Source organism: Glycine soja, chromosome 15 (assembly GCF_004193775.1).
Source record: "Glycine soja cultivar W05 chromosome 15, ASM419377v2, whole genome shotgun sequence".
Lineage (NCBI taxonomy): Eukaryota > Viridiplantae > Streptophyta > Magnoliopsida > Fabales > Fabaceae > Glycine > Glycine soja.
The window spans coordinates 2,160,014-2,183,656 of NC_041016.1; the positions used below are offsets into that span (position 1 = coordinate 2,160,014).

The window sequence follows — 23,643 nt, forward strand, 5'->3', positions numbered from 1 at the left end:
CAAAATGCAAGCTATAAACAACCATCAAAGCCTTTTCCCACTGAGTAGGACTCGCTACACCTATTAAACTGTAAAAATCAACCACAGATGAGCTAAATATATAAACAAAACGGAACAAGACCTATAACCACCCTCCACATTGTTTTTTCATTCACTGAGAAGAACAAGTCCAATCCCAAAGGTATCCCCCAAGTTAACAGGAAGTTGCTATACAAAAGTAGTAAAATTAACTTCAGTATCAAATCGAAGTTCAGAATAAATCCAAGTGAATAACAATACAGACTTTCCTTTACTATATTTTTGGGAGCTCAAATCATTACAGTCAATGTTTTCTGGTGTATAAATAGCAAAAATAGGGTTTAAACTTATTTTTTTGGGTGAACCTAGAATAACCCTCAGCCAGGAGCCAAGGACAAATCCCTTGAGACCCTTAAGGAGCTAACTTTTTCAACAAATATTTTTTCATATGCACAGATATGGAATTGAACACCTATCAATTTGCTTAAGGAACAAGATTATTTGTCAACCATGTTGGTGGTTTGAACTTAGAACACACAATCCCAAGCTAACTACCTACCCCCCCCCCAAAAAAAAAATAAAAATAAAAATAAAAATAAAACTAGTCCAACCCTAGTAGGTTTCCATGTCAACTTTTATTACGTTGTAGAAACCAAATATCATAATCTAGCAGAAGGATACACAGGCAAAATGAGTTGCATAGATGAGACGAAAGAACATAAAAGAAAAACAAGAAGACAAAAAGTCCCTCAGTGCTAAATGGGCAATATATAACATAGATACTGCAGATATCCATCCCTTATATAGAATACCAACCAACACAATCAATGACTCAGAATTCTTTCTTCAGTCAACAATGGCCCTAGACAACACCTAGCAAGACAAGCAAGAAGCCATAATCGGTAATTGTACACAGAAAAGCTCAATGAATACTTCTTTTGCTTTGGTTTGAGCAAAAGAATCTACAATAATAGCATCAGTTGGAGCGCATGAGTTTAATCCACATTACCAGAAGTCCATACATGACAAGATTAGAAATTCACAATAGTTATCTATGAAAGCTAAACTACAAGGATCAAGGATGGAAAGAGCAAATCTATAATGGTAACTAAGTTGAAGCATGATATGTCAACTGAATTCTGTCAAAACACTTATTACTTGTGCAAACATTCTTTTATCAGGAAAACTGCTCCTTGCAGTAAGTTAAGGTTTTATCAATGAAGCAAAATATATCAGTCGATAGCCTCATAAGATAATCTGTAGTCAAACCAGAGAAATACAACATACATTTTGCTATCTCATTCATATAGAGAACAAACTACTTCTTTCAACTAGATAAAAATTAGCAGAGCAAATGACATACCAGTCATTGTCATTACACTATAAGCTATCACAAAATCATTTAAATAAAGATTTAACACAACATTCTCGCTGCTCCACCCAAGATATAAAGGTATAAATAAGGGCACAAAAACATGGTTGAATGATGCAAAGCTCATTCACAACACAAGCATATCCAATGTTGCAAAATAAAAACTCTCCAAAGATATTCTACCAGAAATCACCAAATGATACGTACTTTATACAGAACCTTGGAACCCAGTGCATTGGCCTAATATCAGAGATCCTATTAGGGGTCTAAAATGCAAATCCCTTGAATTCATTAATCATAGGAACACAAGCATAATACGGGCTTCTTTCATCACAAAAACTAATCCTAACAACTCTACTTCTATCAAATCATGTACCACAACATCTGTTGTGACACCGTTTACACAATCTTCCATTTGCATCCACCGAAAGAGGAACAATATTCTTGATACTATATATCCAGCATTAAAGCCGTCCCGATTATTGATGCAAGATGTTTCGACAAATTACATTAGAAAAGGTTAGCATCAAGCTGAAAAAAAATATGCATAATAATAAAACCAATTGTTTGCAACAGCAACACTGCCACATTCTGGTATAATAATGCTTATACCCCAACAATCGCTCAAAATTGATAGTAACCCCAAAAAAAAGGAAGAAAAAAATTAAGTGCTCACACAAAGTGTCGTTCTCATATAGGCACGTAGCGTTTCAAAGCCTGCTTCGCCGTGACAGCGACTCCAACCACGACGCCGCCGACGGCTCCCGCCACCGCCGCCGAACGCACCCCTCTCGCGGCGCGATACAGCGCGCCAGTGCCGAGTCCGGCCGCGACGCTGTTCCAGACGTCGTCGGTGTCCCTCGCCGCCACGATCCCGCTCTCGATGCCGGCGTAGAGGAGGCCGATGACGCCGAGGCGGTTGCCCCAGGCGCGGCCGGCGTGGCCGGAGGAGTTGAGGACGCGGTTGACTCGGAGCTTGGCGGTGTCGCCGGACTCGAAGGATTTAACACCGTCGATGAGACCAGAGGCGGCGCCCCCGACAGCGCCGGCAAGGTAGCCGCAGCCGGTGTAGAAGGTGAGGTTCTCGCCCCAGGATCGGCGCTTGCGGCGGGCCTCCTCAACGAATAGGTACTCGGGAGTGGTTGGGAGCTGGTAGAGGTTGCGAATGGGGACTTCGAGGTCCTTGTATGGGTTGTAGAGGCGAGTTGGGGTCTTCGGATCGGAGCTTGAATCTTGATCGGGTGTCTGGTACGCCATTGGAGAGGCTTCCAGACTCGGGGGTTAGGGTTAGGGTTTTGAGAGAGAAAGGAACGAATCAGAGAATTACAGAAGAACGTTGCTGTGTGGAAAGTTATGATTTGGAGTATGGCGGCGCGTTAAGGGTCCGGTCGGTTAGATTTTTTATTTCCGGTTCGAACCGGAACGAGAAACTCCTTGCTCGCCAAGCCAAGTCTTTTCTCTTTTCTTGATGTCGTGTTTGGGGGGAACTTTTTATGCTTTTCTATTCGTTGATGAAAAATAAGATAGAAATTAAATTTAAATTTGAAAAAAGTGAAAGTAGGATATTCTCAAGTTTTCTTTCTATATTTTTTTTCTTTTTCTTTAACCAAATAGAAAAGGAAATATTATTTGTGTTTTTCTTTATATTCAACTAAACATATATAATTTGAAATAATTATTATAAAAGTTAATGATGATTTTTCATTTCATGACAAATTATAATTGAAATGCACCCCCCTCAATTCCTTTGAGTTTCATTCTTGCGAACGTACTTTCCAGGTGTGATACTTAACGCGTTAGCTACAGCATTGCACGGGTCGATACGCACCGCGCCTAGTATTCATCATTTACGGCTAGGACTACTGGGGTATGTAATCCCATTCGCTCCCCTAGCTTTCGTCTTTCAGTGTCAGTATCGGCCCAGCAGAGTGCTTTCGTCGTTGGTGTTCTTTTCGATCTCTATGCATTTCACCGCTCCACCGGAAATTCCCTCTGCCCCTACCGTACTCCAGCTTGGTAGTTTCCACCGCCTGTCCAGGGTTGAGCCCTGGGATTTGACGGCGAACTTAAAAAGCCACTTACAGACCTTTACGCCCAATCATTCCGGATAATGCTTGCATCCTTTGTCTTACCGCGCTTGCTGGCACAGAGTTAACCGATGCTTATTCCCCAGATACCGTCATTGCTTCTTCTTCGGGAACTTCATCTGAGTTCGAGTATTCAAAATTGGAATTAAGCACACTATTTGGAATCTTTGAACAAAACATACACGCGCCATCTATGAGAGAGATGAGAAAGGTCATACATAGTTTGAAACAAAGAATGAGAGTAAGATTTAAAAATAATGAAGTTAAAATCACGGAGAGAAAACATTACCTTGTGAAGGAATAAATAAGATGCATGTATATAGAATACAAGTCCTGAGACTAGGGTATGGAAAATTTACACGCTAACGTTAAAGAACATCTAGAAAATGAAAACAACAACAAGATGTATAAAGAGAAAATGAAGATAGAAGTCATATTTATATAAGAGGAAGTTGAATTTCACCGAAGATATATCAATTTTGAAATATTTTCCTCTAGACATCTTGGACTCATCAAACTAGAGAATCAAAGTTTAAAAGTTGCAGTAAGAACGAAAATGGGAGCACGTTATTGAAATCAGAAAACTTATATAAAATTTTCTACATTGACTATATTAAGAAATCGATGTACAAAATTATCTTTCTTTCTAAATTAATTCTTAGTATAACTAATTACACTAATTAAGAAACCAATGTAGAAAGTTTTATCAAATTTTTTAAAAAGTCACAGCATAAAAAGTAGAGAAAATTACACTAATTACCATGATGTTTTGATAACGAATATGTATTTTGATCCTCAGTGAGATATATTATTAACAATTTTAATATCATATAGATTATTTAAAGTGATAAATTATTCCTGTGACACATACGACTTTGATGCAAAATTTAAAAAGACAACAGGGTACAGAGTGGAGCGTTGAGCACGGCACTCTTGAACAGCGGGCTGAGCTGCGGAGCGTGCTTTGAGATCAAATGCGCAAACGACAAGCAGTGGTGTGGTGTCACTCCGGCAAGCCTTCCATCTTCATCACCGCCAACAACTTCGGTCCCCCTAACTACGCTCTTCCAAACGACAATGGCGGCTGGTGCAACCCTCCTCGCCCTCACTTCGACCTCGCCATGCCCATGTTCCTTAAAATCGCCGAATACCGCGCCGGCATCGTACCTGTCGGCTTCCGCGGGGTGACATGTAGGAAGCATGGTGGGATCAGGTTCATAATAAACGGTTTCCGTTACTTTAACCTGGTTTTGATCAGCAACGTAGCGGGTGCAGGGGATATCGTGCACGCCTACGTTAAGGGATCACGAACGGGGTGGATGGCAATGAGCAGAACTGGCAGTCAAACGCCGTTTTGGTGGGTCAGGCTTTGTCCTTCAGAGTCACCGCCAGTGACCTCTTGGAACATTGTTCCATCAAATTGGCAATTTGGTCAAACTTTCACTAGAAAGAACTTCCGTGTCTGAACACTCGCTTCACCCCCTTTACTTTCTTTTATTTTCTTTTTGTTTGGGTTCCCACCATTTATCTATTTCCTTTTTGGCTTCCTTAGATCCTGATCTTTTTTACTGCAGAGGAAGAAAAAAAAAAAATAGTCAGTGACAAGTTTTTTGACTTTTGTTTCTCATTGGTGGGTTTCATATTTTTTTTAATTAATGTATAATTGATGGTTCGCACGGGAAGTTTTACGGTCCAACTAGTGTAGGAAATGCTGAAGCGGCTAAGCAAAAAGGGTAGCCCAGGCCTAAAATTTTCAATTCAGGCTAAAGACTTGTCATCTACCTTTGCTTAGTGGATAAATACATGTTACATAGATATATTACTAATAATAAAAATTAGATTTAAACAGTAGAAAATTATTTGTACAAGTAAAATAAAGACTATTTTTTACCTTTTAAACATAGAGACTAATTTATAAAAAGAGTCAAAAATTAGGAATCAAAATGTCTATTTACTCTTACAATAACCTCTATTTAGAAAAATTCAGTATAATATTTTTTAAACAACTAAAAAAGATCAGCATAATATATAAACGGATGTGAATGTATATTTTTCACAAATTAAGAAAATTAGTATCGGAATAAAAAAAACAAAATGTGCTTATGTAATTTCACAAAATCTTAAGTGTAGTTAGTGTAACTTTGAAAAGTATTTTCTACATTATTTCTTTGTGCAATGAAATAAAATCTTTAAAAATTGTGATTTTTTTAATATTAAAATAAATATTTTAAAATGATTATTCTAGAATTGGTATAAAAGTAGTTTTTAGATGGTCTGCGCAACAATCTAAAAAATTAGTCTTAAAAGTCTTACACAACTTTCAAAAATCTTAATAAGACTTTTGCATTGAGAGTAATTTTTGTGATTATTGCATTGTACAAATAATCTAAAAAAATATTCTCGAAAGCAATCATAGTAGAATGTTTATTTCAATATTAAAAAATTGTTACTTTCTCATACACTATATTGATTTTTCAAAAATTGATGTAAAATTCTTATGTTAAAAACATATTTTTTCTCCTATTCACTAATTTGTCTTATCAAACGTATTCTAATTTGTAAGTTAGTTTCATTAAGCATTCTAACTTTATTAATAACTTGTTTATCAACTTTTTAACTAACTTGTCTATTGACCTTGTAAAACACTATTTATTAAATTAAAACTTTTAAGTTAGTAATTTTTTCTTCAAAATAATTCCTTAACTAAGCATGTCTAAACTTCTTACTAATACAAATATTACGAATATAATTAATAAATGTGGTCAATTGATCTTAATTCATATTTATACAAATATATAATGACAAAATGTTATAGGCGCATACCACTATGGAATTGAAGATTATAAGTAGATGTACTGTACAAAGTGACCAAGGGAAAGAGAGTGCTAGGTGATAACAATTCTCCTTGTCTCTTACTTCGATTAATTAGAACTCCCCATGTAAGAAAAAAATTAACAGGAAAATGGGTCATCTATTGATGTTCCTTGCTACAATTTCCACTAATAAGAAAGAAGACATTAATTATAGGAACTCATGACTTCTGATAAAGATGTTTAAAATGGCAGTAAGACTTTGTTGGGACAACGCCATCTGCAAATGACCAGCAGCTTTGATAAGCATCATTCATGTTCATTTTCCCTACATGTTTTCCAATTGATGGTAAGAGGCCTGGTTTCCACGAATGACGTACCATGTTCCACATGTTGGCTTTGGACTTGGGGAGTTTATACCTTCTTACATGGATCTTCGTTGAATTTTCTATTTCCATATTAGGATTGTTATTCATTTTGTTCCTGGTTGTACATGATAGAAAATTATAATTTGAAGGAACTTCTAGGAAATTTACATGTTATGATAAGTTTTATGTCATAGTTTTATCTAGCTTAATCTTTGGCAAATGCCACAAATTTTGAGAAAGGGACTTCTAGAAATGGCTTGTACTATATATTGTGCATCTTGTTAAAAAAAAATTGTTTTCTATACTTATGATGTTGAAGTTTTGCAAACTAATTAGTTTTTATCAACTTGGGTTTTGATCAAAGCATAAGTAGGTGTAAATAAATTCAACAAGTTAGTCACTAACCTGTTTGGCGGGTACAATATCAGTGTAAATGGCTACTTCTCCGAGATTTCGGAGTCGATTCAGCTCTGGCAAAATGACAGAACTAAGGTCTGGTCTATCCCGTTTTCTCATCTCACAACACTTTAAAGCCAACCTAGCATATGATAAAGTCTCTTCAAGTGGCCAATCTTTGACATTTGGATCAAGCACCTCTAGGAGTTTACCCTTGTCTATAGCCTCCTCAACAAGGTGTGCGACACCCATGGGAGGTTTTCCGGTGATAATTTGTAGCAGCATTACACCTAATGAATATATGTCTGATTTTACACCCAATAGTCCTGTTTGTTGATATTCTGGGTCAATGTAGCAAAATGTACCAGCTGCAGTTGTCTTGTGGTATTGAGTGGTTTTGTTGGCTACACTAGGGGGAACTAGCCTTGCCAAACCCACATCAGTGATCTTGCTCACATAGTTGCGGTCCAACAAAATGTTTGCTGGCTTGAGATCACGATGCACAACCGGCTCAGGCTTTGTCTGGTGAAGGAAAAGAAGGCCAGTGGCAATTTCTGATGCTATTTTGAATCGAACTTTCCATGGAATTGTTGGAGTGTTATCTTTTTGGAAGAGGCGATCTTCTAAGCTACCATTTTCAATGTACTCATATACAAGGCATCCGTACTCTGGACAGGCACCTAGAAGTTGAACCATGTTTGGATGCTTTATAGTGCTCAAAACATTAACCTGTCATGTACCAATTTGAAAAATAATAAATGAAAATGCTAACCTATTCCAAATAAAAAAATTTATAAAGTGACTAGTATGGTTACCTCTTGTTGAAACTGCCTTTCCCCTTGGGATATGTCTGGTTTGAGGGCCTTGATTGCAACATCAGTGTGATCAAGCACTCCTTTAAAAACAGGCCCATAACCACCTTCACCGATTTTGAGGGCATTGTCAAAGTAATTAGTTGCAACTTCAATTTCTTTAATGTTGTATCTTTTAAATAAAATTTTGTTATGTGCACTTGCATTTAATGCTTTATTTCTGTCTTCTTCCTCATGCATGGCTCTTATTTCAGTTTGTTTTCCTTTATGGCTCTTCATTTCTGCTAGGCATTTTGACATTTCAGCTGACTCCATTGCTGCCTTGGTTTTCTTCCTTTTTACCTCTGCCAAACTCAATGTAGCCTCTTCAGCAAGCCAAGCTTTAACTACATCTTCTTGCGTAAACTTTTCATGCTTCATTGCCTAAATGACAATACCAATCTTTTTTAAATTCTCCATTTTGGTGTATTACTCTGAAAGCCATAGGGTGAAGTTAAATTTATTACATAATACTACCTTCTGTGTTGTTGTTGCAGTCTCCCTATGGTTCGAATTACACTTCTTTGTCTTTCTCTCCTGTTCTAGTTTTAGGTTCCTTTTTTCTATTTCCAAGCTCTGCTGTAAGATAACCAAGCTTTAATAATCCACTTATGAATGAAAAATGTGCAAAAAATCCCAAGGCCAATGCAACATTTAATATTGGAACTAAAAGCAAAACAAAACAACCAAACTGTTCAATGCAATTTTCAAAGTAGGTGTTAGAGGAAAGCTAAAAATGTCATATTAAACCACTCAGTTGACTAGAGAGCAATTTGTTGTGTGATTAATCACTTTTAGGTTTCAACAATTGCAGTCTAGTGAGTTCAGCCAATAAATTGAAAGAAATGAGTATGCATAACAAGGCCAATTACTTTATGCTTATCTGTATATTTTATGATAGCCAAATAGGAGGTATGTATCTAACCCTCATGCCCCATTCTATTTTTAATATGCAGGACAAGATTACAAAATATATATGCCAAATTATTGTTTTGTAAGGTGTAAAATTATGCTAAAAGTAAGTGGCCTTGTCATATAAAAGTTGTATAAAATGCAATATTACTTGGGATATTTTACAAGATTTGCTCCTATAAGTGTAACTGCCTGAATTTTCGACTACATCTTGGTTTTCATGTGACGTCTCAATCAATTGATAACCAAGCAGCTTTGAAGTGTCACCCGTGACGGAACTTCGGTTGGATGAATTTTGTGAGGAGCAACTTTCATTTGATAGTTTTGGAGAAGTAGTCTCTCCATTGGTCATACGTGATGTCACCGAAGATACCCCATCATTGTTTGAGCCTTGCCTATGTCCATACTTGACCGATTTTCTGTACACATAATAGTATCAAAAATGCAACAGCATCTTGTAAGAACCAAAGCAGGATCAGCAAAGCAAAAAATTTATGAAAATGGGAAACCTATTAACTCTCACTCGTCACTATTCTCCTTTGTCTCTATTAATCTGATAATAGTAATCGATTCACTTGCGTAGAATCTAAGAGTTTAACTATCAATAATGTGTAATAAAAATATAGTAAACTTATTTTCAATTTATAGAGATATTTCAAAATAATTACAGTTTTATAAGTTATAAATAAGAAACATTTTTAAGAAAAATAGTGAAATTTATATAATAAATTCTACCAAAACACAAGTAGATAATTTATATTTGACTTTTAATAATTCAATATATTTATGTTAAGCTAATGGAATTGTAGTAAACAATTAAGGCTTGCAGATAAGTTGGAAAAGTATTGTTACGAATTTTAATGCACAAGTCCAGGATAACAACTAGATAATTCATCAACATTTTCTTTTCCAGCATCAAATTGTAAAATATTTTGAACACAATAGCTGAAAGGAATGTGGAAGTTCTAAGTGTAAAACTTGTGCACGCACCTGTTTAAATCTTCATCAGACCGAAAACTTCCCCTGATACCTTTCAAAGATTTTGATAGTGCGTTACTAATATTTTGAGAATGATCTGCACGTCGAATATTCTGAACTTTTCCTTTTGATATAACATGCACTGTGCAAGACTCTGGCACAGACCTGACTAAGCTTGTTGGCACATCTACGTCTTTAAATTTCCTGCAGTCGACATTTAGAAAGACTATTTGTTCAGAGACAGAAAAAGTCTTTTCCTCCAAGCTTATAAAAATAATAACCCAATTTTTCCAGAAGCAGGAAAAATAGGATAAAATTTGATAGTTGTTTATTAAATTACAGGTGCAATATTCTATTAAGAAGTGATGAAAATAAGAAGCTAGATAATTGTTTCTTGCAATTTTTGAATCAAGCAAAGGGTGTTATATGAGTGTCTTTCTTGTTAACTATGGGCTATGGCAAAGGAAAAGACATGTAATTGTAAATGGTCAAAGGCTTCAATTTATATAATCTTGCCAAAATATGGAAATGACATTTTGTATACAGAGCATATATAGTGTCTTGGGTATATTTTTGGAAGTTTATTAAAAAAAGTCATTGTTATTGCTAAATGTTTTGTGCAATCCATATAAACACTTATGACACATCTGATCAAGTCTTATAATCATACTAGTGTGACCTTATAAATTCCACTATAAATATTCATGGAGGTTTGGTAGTCTTCCCGATCTTATAAGGGAGGGTGTCTTTTCTTATCTAAACTTTACTTATATATATATAAAAAAATCTTTTGTGCAATCCTTAATGATTTCTAGTGAAGTTTTTAATTTGTATCGCTTTAGCACTACTGAGAAGAATGTGTGTCCAAATTGCATGTGGTAGTATATATATTGAGAGAAAAAGAAGGACCTTATAAAAGCATTCCAGCGGGAAGCGCCAACAACGATATTGTTGATAGAGTTGTCAATGATGTAATCAGTTAGCGCATTTGAAACGTCAATGCCATGCAGGACTAACTCCTTAGCTACGATCTGAAATATTCAAAGTTCATAATCATCAACTATGATAATTACATAGGTCCTTTTTAATTAAAAGTGACGATTCAGGAGTTTAAACTTGTGAAGTTCAGCAATAAAACTAAATTAATTTTAGCACATAGAGGAGACTTCAAAGGTGCTTAATTTATAGTTAAGCAATTATATCATGGCTATTACGCACCCCTTTTCGTGCACAAAATCCTCGAAAGGGAAGAAAAAAATGGTGCAATTCTTCTTCTGTCGGCGGACGACCTTGTTTAGGGATAACCTCAAAATCATCTGCATAAATATAATAAAAAAAGAATTGATCCATACATCCTAAAAAATGAAGCTAATTAATTGTCCATATAGAAATTAAGCTCATGTATGCAAAAGTTTAAATTGTGACCGCGATTTCAACTTTCTTGTAATTCTTAATATTGTATAAAACTGTTAACAAATACGACCAATTCAGTTACATTACACTTTCAAAGCAATCCTAAAGATTCAAAAAAATGAGGTTGCAGTCACAATTGAAGTTGTAGTTCATCTTCTAAAACCTTGCCTAAATATAATATATTATCTATATGAATGATTATGGAAGCAATTAATTAAAAACATAATGTACGTATTACGTTTTATTCACAGGGTAAATATATTGTTACAAGTTTGAGGCAAATATAATAAGAGGAGGTGAGGAGAAGAATACCTACGTGAATACAAGGTCTTGGTTCTAACGTGAATGAGGGTGCAAGAAGCGTTCTTCTTCAAAAGATGTTCCACAGCCCACTTGACGGCGTGTGGGCTGTTCCGGTCGCTATCAATGGCGATCACGGTAGATTCTTCTCCTGCATTTGAACCCATAATTAAGAGCGTTGGTTGTTTGAGAAAAAAATCTAAGAACAATAACCAATATGGTTATCTTACCATTAATTCACGTGTATGGAGTTTTCAACCCTTTTACTATTTTTGGCGGGAATACATCTGAAGACAGTTGTATATTAACTTGTTTGAAACATGTTCTCCTTGCCCAAACAATTCAATAGTTGGCCTCTTCTCTACATGCATATCTTAGTTGGATCTAACGGCAAACCCAACTTTAGCGTATTGAAACTGCAGTCATATAACCCATAAATGGAATTGGGACTTGGAGTGATGTTTGGAATGACAACAATGAGGTTAACGTTAACAAGACAAAGAGGGGAGTCACGATATTACAGTGTGCCTCACAGTTGATGGTTTCAAAATAGACGTAATTAGCAGAACCTACTTATATATGTTAACCTCAGGGGAACATAACAAGATGCATGCCTTACAGTTGGTATAAGTACGAATGTCTATAATCACTTTTTAACCCTCCAAAAATATGTTGTTAATTCAAATTATCTAGTGAACAAAAAAAATACAATTTTTATTGGAACTTCTGATTGCATTAATATAGGATAGAGAATCCCTCAAACAAAATACGAAATAATAATTTTTTTATTTGAGAAATACTAACTAAAGCCCATAAAATAATAGAGCTCACAATTGTTCAAACAAAACAAATAATTTTGCTATTCCTTAGAATAATTAACGAAAACTATTTTAAAGTTATAGTAAAGACAAGATTTTGAATTTTTTTTAACAAGAATAATTTTCAAGTGAAGATTGAAAACACACAAAATCATAATTTGATTGATCTTTTGAATTTGTCTTGTTAGTTATTGACATCCTTTGATATAAAAATAACTAATTTTTTTTACCAATTTAATTAGCCAAAAATTAAAATGAGGAAAAAGGTTATGGACTTATGGTTCATTGGATCTAAATAATAATTTGATTAATTTCTAAATTCTAATACTAATCGATGGATGTAATAAAATTCAAGTATATATACACAACTATGTCTATGGCATGTTCTTATATCACACAAATTAATCGAAGAAGATTTAGAATGTGTATAGTATACCTTGGAAGAACTATCCATGTTCACAATCTTAATGTAAGCATTAGAGAGAATCTTGATTAGTTATTGTCTCAATCCAAAACTCTAAGCAAATAAATGAATAAAAAAGATCTTCTCGATTTATATCTAGCAGCTTGAGTTTGCGTGTATCTCACGATTGTCTAATATTAAAGTAAAATAGAAATTCAAGCGTGTATCTCACGATTGTCTAATATTAAAGTAAAATAGAAATTCAAGTGTGGACTCTACATAGATTTGTTTATACTTAGATTGATTTATCTCATATTTTCAAGTAACTAATTAAAAAAAAAGATGGAAAATTAAAAGCAAAATAAAATTATTGAAAACAGGAATAAATTGCAAATAAGAGAGACAAAAAACAAACACTTTTAATGCTAAGGTTAATCTAGCCTACAAATATGTTGGGCCTAGCATATCAAACTACTTGTGATGAAATTGTTAATAATTTTTTTCTATGTAATATTATTTCAGTTTTTACTCACACATACTTTAATACTCTAAGTTTGATTCCTCAAGTAAAAAAATTTAATTTATCTATTTTCTCTCCTAATTTTTTTTGCAAAGATAAAACATTAAATTGCATTAAGAATAGAGAGACATGAATAGGCTAAACAAAATCATTCGATTCCTAGACATTCATTTAGATGCCTTTTTCAAGTTCTTTAGAAAATAAATACTTTCTAATGTCTAAATTCTAATCAGATGCATGAGTATGGATAATCAGACCACAATTAATAACAATAGTCATGACGATAATCACACGCTTAGCGAGATATTTAAAGTACCTCCAAAGTACTTATAATTTCTCTTCTTTTGAATCCTGCTTATCAAGAAGTGAAATGATGTTAAAATCCTCATTATTCTCCTAATAATAAACACTAAAATAAAAAAAATTAATCATTCTTATTTGATTTGATTATAAATTTAACCTAAATTTCACAGTACCAACAACAAATAAGTTTATATCATGGTGGAAGTAAAGACCTTTCAACTAATCATATACTTTTACACCAAAAAAACTCATCATATACTTCATTTACATCACAAGTCCAAATAACTAATATTTATCAATCAAAATACCACATTTTTTACATTTGATCGTAACAAGAATCCAATAATTATTAATCCACCAAAATTACAAAATTGTGAATTATATACCATATTTATCCAATATGATTTTAATTTTATAATTCTACAATTTTAATCCACAAAATTATAATATTTTATACATAGACAATCACATGTAGACATGACAACGGGGCGAGGCAAGGATGGGTATTGACTCCCCAATCCCCAATCTCGAATTCCCAACATATACCCATATTCGTATCCTATACTTGACAAGTTAAAATTTGTTACCCCATTTTCGTACCCGTCGGGTATTCGGTATTCCCGTCCCCGGTTCAAATTTGTAAAAAAGTTTTTTTTAAATTTATATTGAAAATATTATTTAAAAAAAAATTGATTGTTACATATTTATTTTTAACTACTTTTATTTGCTGCGCATTTGTTTACAAAAATCATCAAGAAAAATAAATTAAAATTATATAAAAATTATAAAAAAAATTAACAAGTAATTAATAAAATTTTAATAATTTTATCATCTAGCAGGTATGAGACGAGTAGTGATATTCCCTCCCCGACCCCGATTAAAAAAGTCAAATAATTTCTTAACCCAAACTCATATCCGGTCAATTCAGATATTTCTCATCAAAATCAAAACGGATTTAATCAGATACCCATGAATATAAGTTTCATTGCCATACCTGATCAGATACACTTTATTACAATTGTAATTATTAGTTTTCTAATCAATGATTTATTATATTTTATCCTCTAAAATATACTAAGCAGACAACTACTTCTTCATAAAGTGTTAGTTCTATATTCGAAGTCAATTTTAACTTTCTATTTCAATGATTCCTTCTTATATGCATATTTCCTTTTTCTTGGGAAAGAAGTTTAACCTGTCTTTGTATCGGGAAAAGAAAAAAAAAAGTTTTAACCTGTCCAGATTTCATTCCTCACGACACTATAGGCTTCACTTTAATAATTTTGAATATTGAATTTCACTATTGATTTTGATATTCAAAATAAGAAAAATAAAATTGGTGAATATTTAGTTACAATTAATCCATTGCCTCAACATTGAGTGTAGTCGACTCAAGAACTTGAGAAATCTAAAATAAATTTAAAAATAAAATATTTTATTTACTCATAAAATAATTTATTAAAATTATCATTGTTTTATTTAAAATTTATTTTTAAATATAATTTTATAATAATTTTTTTAAGTATATTAATAATATTAATAAATTATATTCTTTTCTTTTTGAGACTAAAGTTCTTATTTGTACTGTCTGAATCTTAAGTCGATCCTGTACTATAAAATAAATAAAAAATTAGGAAGAGGTATATTGTTGAGATTCAAATTAGCCATGCATGCTGTCTCTTTTAATTCAAAGTTCAAACCCAGTGAAATACACAAACGTGACTTAATGCATAAAATTTCATTATACTACTCAATTTTTAAATATAAAGGAAAATTCCAATGAGTGTTCCTTGTATATAGGGTCATAGCTAGCACGGCCAACCGGTTAAACAAAAAGACGTCAAACAATAATCTGTCTAGATACAGAAAACATGGCCTACACAAACTGAATGCTTGCGGCGAAAGAATTGAACAGCCTTCCATCTATTAGACGCTGGTTTGTTTTAGCATAAATCACAAGCTGTCCATGATCACATAAAACAAACATTATATAACACGTTTTCCCTAAACATCTATACAAGTAATATAATTTTTAACATTTGTTTTATTATCGAGTAATAGAGGATAAACCTGTTTTCTGAATGATAAAAAAAAAGATAAACCCACATTATTTAGTGAGAGATATATAAAATTTACTTAATAGCAAACAAATATTAATAGGTATAAAAAAGTATATCGGTAATAAAAAAAAGTATCCTTTAAAAAAAAGGTAAAAAAAGTATATTGGTAATATATCTCCTTTTTTACCCTTTTTCATTACACTTTTATTGTTAGCTAAATCATTTTTTTATCTGAGAATCAAATAAATATTATTTAATTATAAAAAATGTTATTAACATTTCTTATTATAGCCCTATTCATCTTTTTCTTTACTTGTCATTGTCTTTCCATGTTAATGCAATTACGTCACTCAAAATTTGTTTAGATCCTACAGTAATATTTTTATGGTCTCACGCGGAAAGCACGGCCACGACCGCATATCATCCTAGTGTCTGCTATAAGCTATAAAATAATATTTTTTTTAAAGTAATATATCGAATTAGTCTTGCAAACTACAATTATAAAATAATAATTAGTCCTCTAAAATTATGAAAAAGAAATTTCAGTTTCTAATTTTTTTTATATACCAAATGTATTTCCAATAAAAACAAAAGAATTACTATAAATGATAAAATTCTTTTTTCACATATTTAACACAATTACATAAATCTAAATTCGAAATTAAATCGGAATAACCTCTTCATTTAAATCCTAATTTTATGGTGCATAAGTGAGTTTGGCTCCTAACATGTTGATTATTTTTGTAATGTTATAAACCAAATTTAGTATATTATCAATTTTAAGAACTAAATTGAACTATAACTTATAATGATAAAACTAATAAAAACTTATAATTTGATGGACTACTTTAGTGTATTATTACTCTTTTTTAAAATACCAGCTAAACATATAGTTTAATGTCTTCATGCAAGTCATGTTCACAAGTAAGACCAAGAAGTACAGTATTAATCGCAAAATCCAGGGCGTGATGGAAAAAAAAAACAGCTGTAGCTAATTCGCAATGATATTATTATAAACTTCTTTTTTTTTATCAAGAATGATGATATTATTATAAACTTAATGGATAAGTAACGTGATTACGTGATAAGTGATATGGTATGAATTGAGTTAGTCAAATGATTGGTCCTTTGTAATAGTTTGCAAGAATCAAATAAAAGTAATGTTATTCACATCCCTTATTTTTTTTGTCTCAATTTGACAATTTCAAAATGCACATGAACAATATTGTTTACACCATTTTCTATTCGGCTATCATTTCCGCGATACAGCCAACAACACTGAGTTGCCAACGGTTTCTTAGTTATATATATATATATATATATATATATATATATATATATATATATATATAATTTTAATTTCAAACAATTGATAGGAAAAAATGGTAGTCCAAAATTAATTTAATTAGATAGAATAAAATAAATTAAGAAACATATAACATATACATGACAACTTTATATATTAAAAAATAATAATGACGTCTATATAAGCAAGCAAAGAGCACAAAAGGAAGAATCAAACCAAAGCAATCGTGCTCGAGAATTAAATTAAAAGACCATTTTCGTCCGCACCAACTCTCAGAACATCAATCACTTGATCACGTCACGCGAAAACCGAATGGAAGAAGAAGAAGAAGAAGACACGTCGCCACCGTTCTGGACGGAAAGCGGCGGTCGCCGCCGTCTCCGCCGCTCGTACTCGCTGTTCCTCAGCTCCAGTGCACCTCTAATATGCCTTCTGGTGATTGCACTCGCATTCATGCTGGTCATAATTCCCACGCTGCACTCTTTCACCACCCAAATTTTCAAACCCAATTCGGTGAAGAAGAGCTGGGACTCCCTCAACTTTGTGCTTATCCTCTTCGCCATTCTCTGTGGCTTCCTCAGCAGGAACAACTCCAACACCAACGAAAGCTTCTCCGACACGCCACTTGAGTACGACAAACCAAACCCTCCATTACCGCGACCGTGGTACGAGGAATCAGATCGAACGCCGTACAAATCGTATAACAGGCTGAGGAGTTTCAGCTCCCACCCGAATCTCCGGCAAGAGTCGCAGTGGCTCGCCGCCGATGAACGGTGGCGATTCTATGACGATACGCACGTTAACGGTTACCGTGGATTTGACTTGGAGGAACACCGGCAGCATAGAACGGAGGCCGGAGAAGAAGAGAGCGTTGAGAACATAGAAGTGGTAGCGAAGGAGGTTCCACCACCGCCAGCTCCGGCGGAGAGGAGGAGTGGGGGAAATAAGAATAAGAGAACAAGTGCAACTAAAGAGTTGTTGACATCTTCGAAGGGAAAGAAGAAGAAACAAAGACAAGGAAACGTTGAAAGTGTTAAGAGCATTCCTTCACAACCTTCCTCAGTTTTTCATAATATGTTTTCTTCTAAGGAAAGCAAGCTCAAGAAAGTTAACTCTGCTTCATCGTCGCATGTTTCATTTTCCAAAACCGAACCGGTTCGTGGGGATGTGGTGGCTACTTCCAGTAGATCAAACAAGAGAGAGGATTTCTATGCTTCAGAAGAAAATGTGGTTGTTACTGGCAACGACTCACCTTTGATCTCGATACCTCCACCGCCGCCACCACCGCCGTTCAAAATGCCGGCATGGAAGTTCTGGGTGCAGGGTGACTTTGTTAGAATAGATGGCATTAGTAGCTGGAGTAGTGATTTGGAAGATGAAATTGTGGAATCACCGAGCAGTGAAGATGGTGGAGCACCTGAAATCTTATTGTTCTATCCTAGTCCTGATGTTGATACCAAAGCTGATACTTTTATTGAAAGGTTCAGAGCTGGTTTAAGGGAGGAGAAGAAGGGAATTCGTACGTCCAATCTACGCCCTTCACCAAAGCCAGAAGCTGGACGGACCAAGTAGAATTTAAGGTGCAAAATTGATAAATTAATTCTTTGTTTTGTGTGTTTTTGTATTATTTTGAGACTTGTTCTGAATGAAGTAAATTCTTTTCCTCTCAAGTTATACATTTGAGTCCAGAGTCATACAGAGGAATAGAAGGATTAGTTTTCCTTTTGCAAAATTAATGTTTGCGCATAAATAGCCACATCTCTCGTTTTTTGTTTTTTAATGTATAAACGCTTGAAATGTTCAGTTTTGGATATTGGACCTTATGACCGTTACTCTGTTAGATTGATAGATTCTGCACAATGCACATCATATGTTTAACGCTTCCTTTGATACCGCTTCTGCAGTCAATGCATCACCCAGTTCTGATTGGTTTGCTTAAACAAGGTTAGCCCAAAGAATTAAAGGCAATCGTCCCTCCACAGAGCAATGTCTCGAGTAGAAATATTACTGTAAAATGCTCGATTCTCCCTGGTATATTCTTGATTTTTCACCATCCTTAGAACTTTAAGAAACTCTGCCCAGCTCATCCCTTAAAGGTGAAGCCATAAATACAGCTATGCCTGCCTTTCCTGTTTAATAACGTGTTTTACTCCATATTTAACGAAAAAATCTATCTAATTTCCTCTTGAAAAAAATTATAGAATCCCCAATGGCTTTTTGTATTTGTTATTTAGTTTTTATGAATTTGATTTATGTTATAAAATATGGCCGGGAATACAGGTGAAATTATTTTTAAAGGGAACTATATTAACTATTGCAAGAGAAATTTCCAACGATGGGCGAAAAAAAAATTGCTACTGTACTGTTTGGTGGCCAGATTAATCTCTACTTTTATTATCTTTTGTGAAACCTTCCATGTACAAATAACTTCAACTACAGAAAGGGTGAGGAATGGATGAACTATGAAGTATCTTCCAAGACTAACTGATTTACCAAATGGGTTACTTGCCCAGAATTTCAAGTATGCTTGTCATAAACAGAATTTGAACGTCTAGATTAGTTGAAGGAAGCTACTAGCAATACAATAGTTTGCCAGTAATTATATAGTATTGGTGTTCACAACTCATGCAAATTGAACTAAGAAATGTAATTCCAATTTGTTAATACCACGAATGAATACTTTCCACACAAAAATTCCACCTCTCCCTCGCTGCAAACACTGGCTTCAATCCAAATCAACAATTCAGTAGTCCCAGGGCCTTTATTGAAATCACAATTGCAAGGGCCAATCTTCTTTCAATTGTGATATCGGTGGGAGTGGGACATAACTAAACTAACGCAAACAAAAGCAGAGGAAAAGAAGATATTCAGCACACTATATTTCATTCAACTCCATTCGTGTATATAACCCGATACAGTTGATGGCCTGTTTATACGCAAGTTCCATAGAATAAAATATTATACTTAATGGCTAAGAAAAATTCATTTTTGTAGAAAGTACAAGATGGAGTGTCTAAATTGACTACTACTTCAATGTGTGCGGTGTGGCTTCAGTTAATCGCTGCATATTGCTGTGCATGCTGCCTTCCCGTAATTCAACGAAATATGACGACATAGCAATGAAGTGATGTGACTCAGTCCAACAATGCAGCTCCTTTGCTGTCAATTTTTTTTTCTCTTGATTTCGAGTTGCTTGGTAATACCCACACTGAGCTTAATGCCAACAGCATAACAAGGACGAAATTTGTTCTAATTATATTTTTTGGAATTATTTTCTTTTGGGGTGGTCTGGAATCCAGTAATAACAAGCCAATGATATGCATTCCTCATAGTACCCAATTCATTTTCCTACTTGAGCTATTATATCAAATGCTCAGCAAAGAAAATCTACAACAAATACTAAGGATGCCCCAATATGGAACACTAGACGGCATACATAATGCAGCAAGCAAATTATTACAACACTCAAACCTAGCTCATAGAAAAGACAATACAGCAGTAGTGCCTAAAAGTAAGTAAATAATGAGCAAACTCAGGAGGAGCAAAACTTGCAATGCTAACCTAATGAGCCTTACTCTGCAAATACGTCTTCAAAACATCCATAACCGAGCCAAAGTCTGCCTTCACTTGCATGGGCGGGTTAGCATAGCGGCAAGCCATGTCCTTGATGTCCTTAGAATGGTAATCAATCTTGGACTGAGTGAACTTCAAGCCATGAGCAGTGCTAACCACCACAGTCCTATCAGTGGCCTTAATAACCCCGCTGTTCCTGAGCTTAAACAATGCAGTTAAAGCAACCCCGGTGTGGGGGCAAATAAACATCCCAGTAGAATCCGCCTGCGCTGTAGCATCCATCAACTCCTCCTCCGTGGCCTCCTCCACAATCCCATCGCAACTCTTTAGCGCGTGAACCGCCCTGTCAATGGAAACAGGATCACCAATTTGAATGGCAGAGGCAAATGTAGTGCTCGACTTCACAGGCTTAAACTCCTTCCACCCGGATTTAAAGTACAAATACAAAGGATCAGCATTGGCAGCCTGAGCACAAACAAGCCTTGGAATCTTATCCACAAGCCCAAGCTCTTGACACATCTTAAACCCTTTGTAAAAGGCATAAATGTTGCCAAGGTTGCCTCCAGGCACAATGACCCAATCAGGAACCTGCCAATCAAACTGCTGCAGAATCTCAATAGCAGCAGTCTTCTGCCCTTCCAACCTCAAACTGTTGAGAGAGTTAGCCAAATAAATAGGCAACTCAGCAGTGACCTCTCTGATCAACTGCATGCAACCATCAAAATCAGTGTCGATACTCAACACAAAGGCTCCATTGGCAATAGGCTGAACAAGTTGGGCAAGAGAGATTTTATTAGCAGGCAAAAACACAATGGAAGGAATGGCAGCGGAAGCGCAATAGGCGGATAAAGCGGCCGATGTGTCACCGGTGGAGGCGCAACCAACACCGACGACGGGGCGGTTCATTTTTCTCAAGCGATTGACCTGGCTGACGAGGACGGTCATGCCGAGATCCTTGAAGCTGCCCGTGTGGCTGATTCCGCAGTGTTTGACCCACAAATCGTTCATGCCGAGGAACTGTTTGCCGAAACGCTCGGCCCAGAAGAGGTTGGAGTTACCCTCGAAGGCGGAGACGATATCGTCGTCGTGGATCTCGGGGAGGACCCATTCTTTTTTGCTCCAGACGCCGGAGCCGTAAGGCCAGGTGGTTTTGCCCACGCGCGAGTCGAAGAGGTTGCGCCAGTACTCGCCGTCGAAACGCTTGAGGGCATCCATGTCGTGCTGGACGTCCAGGAGGCCGCCGGATTGGGAGCGGTAGACGATCTCGTCGAGCGAGTAGGACTCCGTGGAGGAGGAGGAGGAGGAGTCGGCGTTGAAGGGGACGTACTTGGCCGAGAAGAGGTGGTGGTCGTGGGGCGCATTGATGCGGCGGGCCTCGTCGCGGATGTTCTCGTCGGCGGGGCGGCGATGCTTGGAGGAGGAGTTGTTGTTCTGAGTGAGGGGGGATTGGGCGCGGACAACGAAGTGGGCGGCGGGTTTGGGAGGCGCGTAGGGTTTAGAGGTTTGGAGAGAGAAAGGGAGAGACTGAAACAGAGAAGAGGAAGCCATGGAGGATTGGTGAATGAATGGTTAATGGAGTAATGATTTTCTCAATTTGAACCAAACTCAACCAACGCCAATTATCCCATCAACTTTTTTAATACTACTACTTGCAAGCCGCCGCCGCGACTCACTCCAGATCTACTATGTGGAAAACCGAAAGCCTACGCTTTTATTAACAAATCCTAATTGTTTTTTTATGGATACTCGCTTTGTAATTAATTACAAATCTTTTATTTGGATTTTATAGTTTTTGATAAATTTTTCTAAGTTTAGTTCATGTATGTATGTTGTTGATGTTTTTTCAATTTTAATCTTAATAAGATATTTTATCATTTTATATCTTCTATAAGTTGGTGTGTTTATAGGGATCAAAATTTAAAAAAAAAACACACATATATTAACTTAAAAATGAACAAAATATCTCATAAAGATTAAAATTTAAAAGGCACAAACTTCCATAACAAATTTAAAAAAAAAACTTACAAAGTCGAAAAAACAAAACTAACTTAAGGTTAAAAACATATTTAAATCTAAACAATAATAGCAGATGGTACCAACACATTTTGTTTTTAACTCTCACTAGGGTTCCTTTCATGTGCTAAAATATAGCTTCCTGCATATGGGACAAATATTTTTATTCTATATTTGCTTTGCATCCTTCGTGAGTTACAGGCTGTGCAGAAAATCCAATAAACGTTTGTCTGCATAAAAAAAAAATGCGTTTCAGTATTTTACTCTCCGCATGGGTGCTTGAGACTGCATTTCAGAATGATAGAGGATGTCATGTGGGCTTCTTGCCATAAGAGATGGGGCAGAACCAGGCATTCAGTAAAGGATTGTTTCTTTAAGTAAGCACTGGTAGCTGCTGAAATTGTTTTATTTTTTTATTAACTAGCCCTTCTCAGGTTGCAACTTTAATATTTTTCTTACTTTTCTTCTGGCTATGAGATTATCCAGCCTTCTGTTTCTCTCCAAAATTAAACAGTTTTATCCACTTGATAGGCAAGTTTCCAACTTGGGGGCAACTTCATAGATAGAACAAAAAATGTAGAGCAAAAGGTGGTTAAGACTTGAGTGAATTATAAATCCAAGTGATACTCTGCGATCATGCATAGAATTTGTCCTTTTAAACCATTCAAATAGATTAGAAATTAGCTCTGGTGATACTATGCTTGTTGATATAAACACAGCCCACATGACCTCAGTTTGGTTTTGAATCTTGAAATAAATAATTAGGAAATATTTTTTGAACCCTTTACCTATGGACCTTATAGCAATGCATGTTTTGCAAATTAGTTAGAGGCACAAACATAGAAATAAATGAATTTGAGAATCTCGAAGATGTGGTGGTATATGAAACACCAAACCAAAAAAGAAGACCCTCTCCACCATAGGTTATACACATAAATTACCTTAGGGTTCTTATATTCATATATTCACTTTCTCTTCCATTCCACTTCCCCTCCATTTTTTTCTATCTCTCACTTCACTTTCCATCACATCATCTATCATTTTTTCTCTCTCTCTCTCCACCCATACACCTCAAAAATGGGATGTATGTTTATATTTTTCCATTACCTTAACCTCATCTACATCCACATTCAGAAAGAGAA

General features: G+C 35.2%; 4 protein-coding genes and 1 pseudogene across 4 annotated transcripts; 2 read left to right on the plus strand and 3 right to left on the minus strand.

The window, feature by feature from the left end:
• Positions 1-1,570: 1,570 nt before the first annotated feature.
• LOC114385736 (mitochondrial import inner membrane translocase subunit TIM23-2-like) lies at positions 1,571-2,832 on the minus strand. The gene has a single exon (XM_028345787.1). It carries the CDS (start codon positions 2,645-2,647, stop codon positions 2,081-2,083), a length of 567 nt encoding a protein of 188 aa, XP_028201588.1. The 5' UTR covers positions 2,648-2,832; the 3' UTR covers positions 1,571-2,080.
• Positions 2,833-4,382: 1,550 nt separating this feature from the next.
• LOC114385754 lies at positions 4,383-5,054 on the plus strand (annotated as a pseudogene).
• Positions 5,055-7,048: 1,994 nt separating this feature from the next.
• LOC114388046 (U-box domain-containing protein 35-like) lies at positions 7,049-11,672 on the minus strand. The gene is made up of 7 exons (XM_028348379.1): positions 11,522-11,672; positions 11,011-11,108; positions 10,702-10,823; positions 9,805-9,996; positions 9,188-9,233; positions 7,867-8,286; positions 7,049-7,780 (listed from the first exon to the last, which is right to left on the minus strand). Exons 1-7 carry the CDS (start codon positions 11,670-11,672, stop codon positions 7,049-7,051), a joined length of 1,761 nt encoding a protein of 586 aa, XP_028204180.1.
• A 5,445-nt stretch (positions 11,673-17,117) lies between these two features.
• Positions 17,118-19,137, plus strand: LOC114385712. Its single transcript, XM_028345752.1, has 2 exons — positions 17,118-18,495; positions 18,820-19,137. The coding sequence occupies exon 1, from the start codon at positions 17,228-17,230 to the stop codon at positions 18,485-18,487; it is 1,260 nt and encodes a 419-aa protein (XP_028201553.1). The 5' UTR covers positions 17,118-17,227; the 3' UTR covers positions 18,488-18,495; positions 18,820-19,137.
• A 644-nt stretch (positions 19,138-19,781) lies between these two features.
• LOC114385711 (threonine synthase, chloroplastic-like) lies at positions 19,782-22,188 on the minus strand. The gene has a single exon (XM_028345751.1). The coding sequence runs from the start codon at positions 22,034-22,036 to the stop codon at positions 20,477-20,479; it is 1,560 nt and encodes a 519-aa protein (XP_028201552.1). The 5' UTR covers positions 22,037-22,188; the 3' UTR covers positions 19,782-20,476.
• Between the last annotated feature and the right edge of the window lie 1,455 nt (positions 22,189-23,643).

Coding starts and splice junctions, on each gene's coding strand:
- LOC114385736 (XM_028345787.1), bottom strand. CDS start 2,647: ATGGCGTACCAGACACCCGATCAAGATTCAAGCTCCGATCCGAAGACC.
- LOC114388046 (XM_028348379.1), bottom strand. CDS start 11,672: ATGGGTTCAAATGCAGGAGAAGAATCTACCGTGATCGCCATTGATAGC. Junction 10,824..11,010: donor GATTTTGTGCACGAAAAGGG/GTGCGTAATAGC, acceptor TGAATATTTCAG/ATCGTAGCTAAGGAGTTAGT. Junction 8,287..9,187: donor AAGGCTCAAACAATGATGGG/GTATCTTCGGTG, acceptor ATTGTCATTTAG/GCAATGAAGCATGAAAAGTT.
- LOC114385712 (XM_028345752.1), top strand. CDS start 17,228: ATGGAAGAAGAAGAAGAAGAAGACACGTCGCCACCGTTCTGGACGGAA.
- LOC114385711 (XM_028345751.1), bottom strand. CDS start 22,036: ATGGCTTCCTCTTCTCTGTTTCAGTCTCTCCCTTTCTCTCTCCAAACC.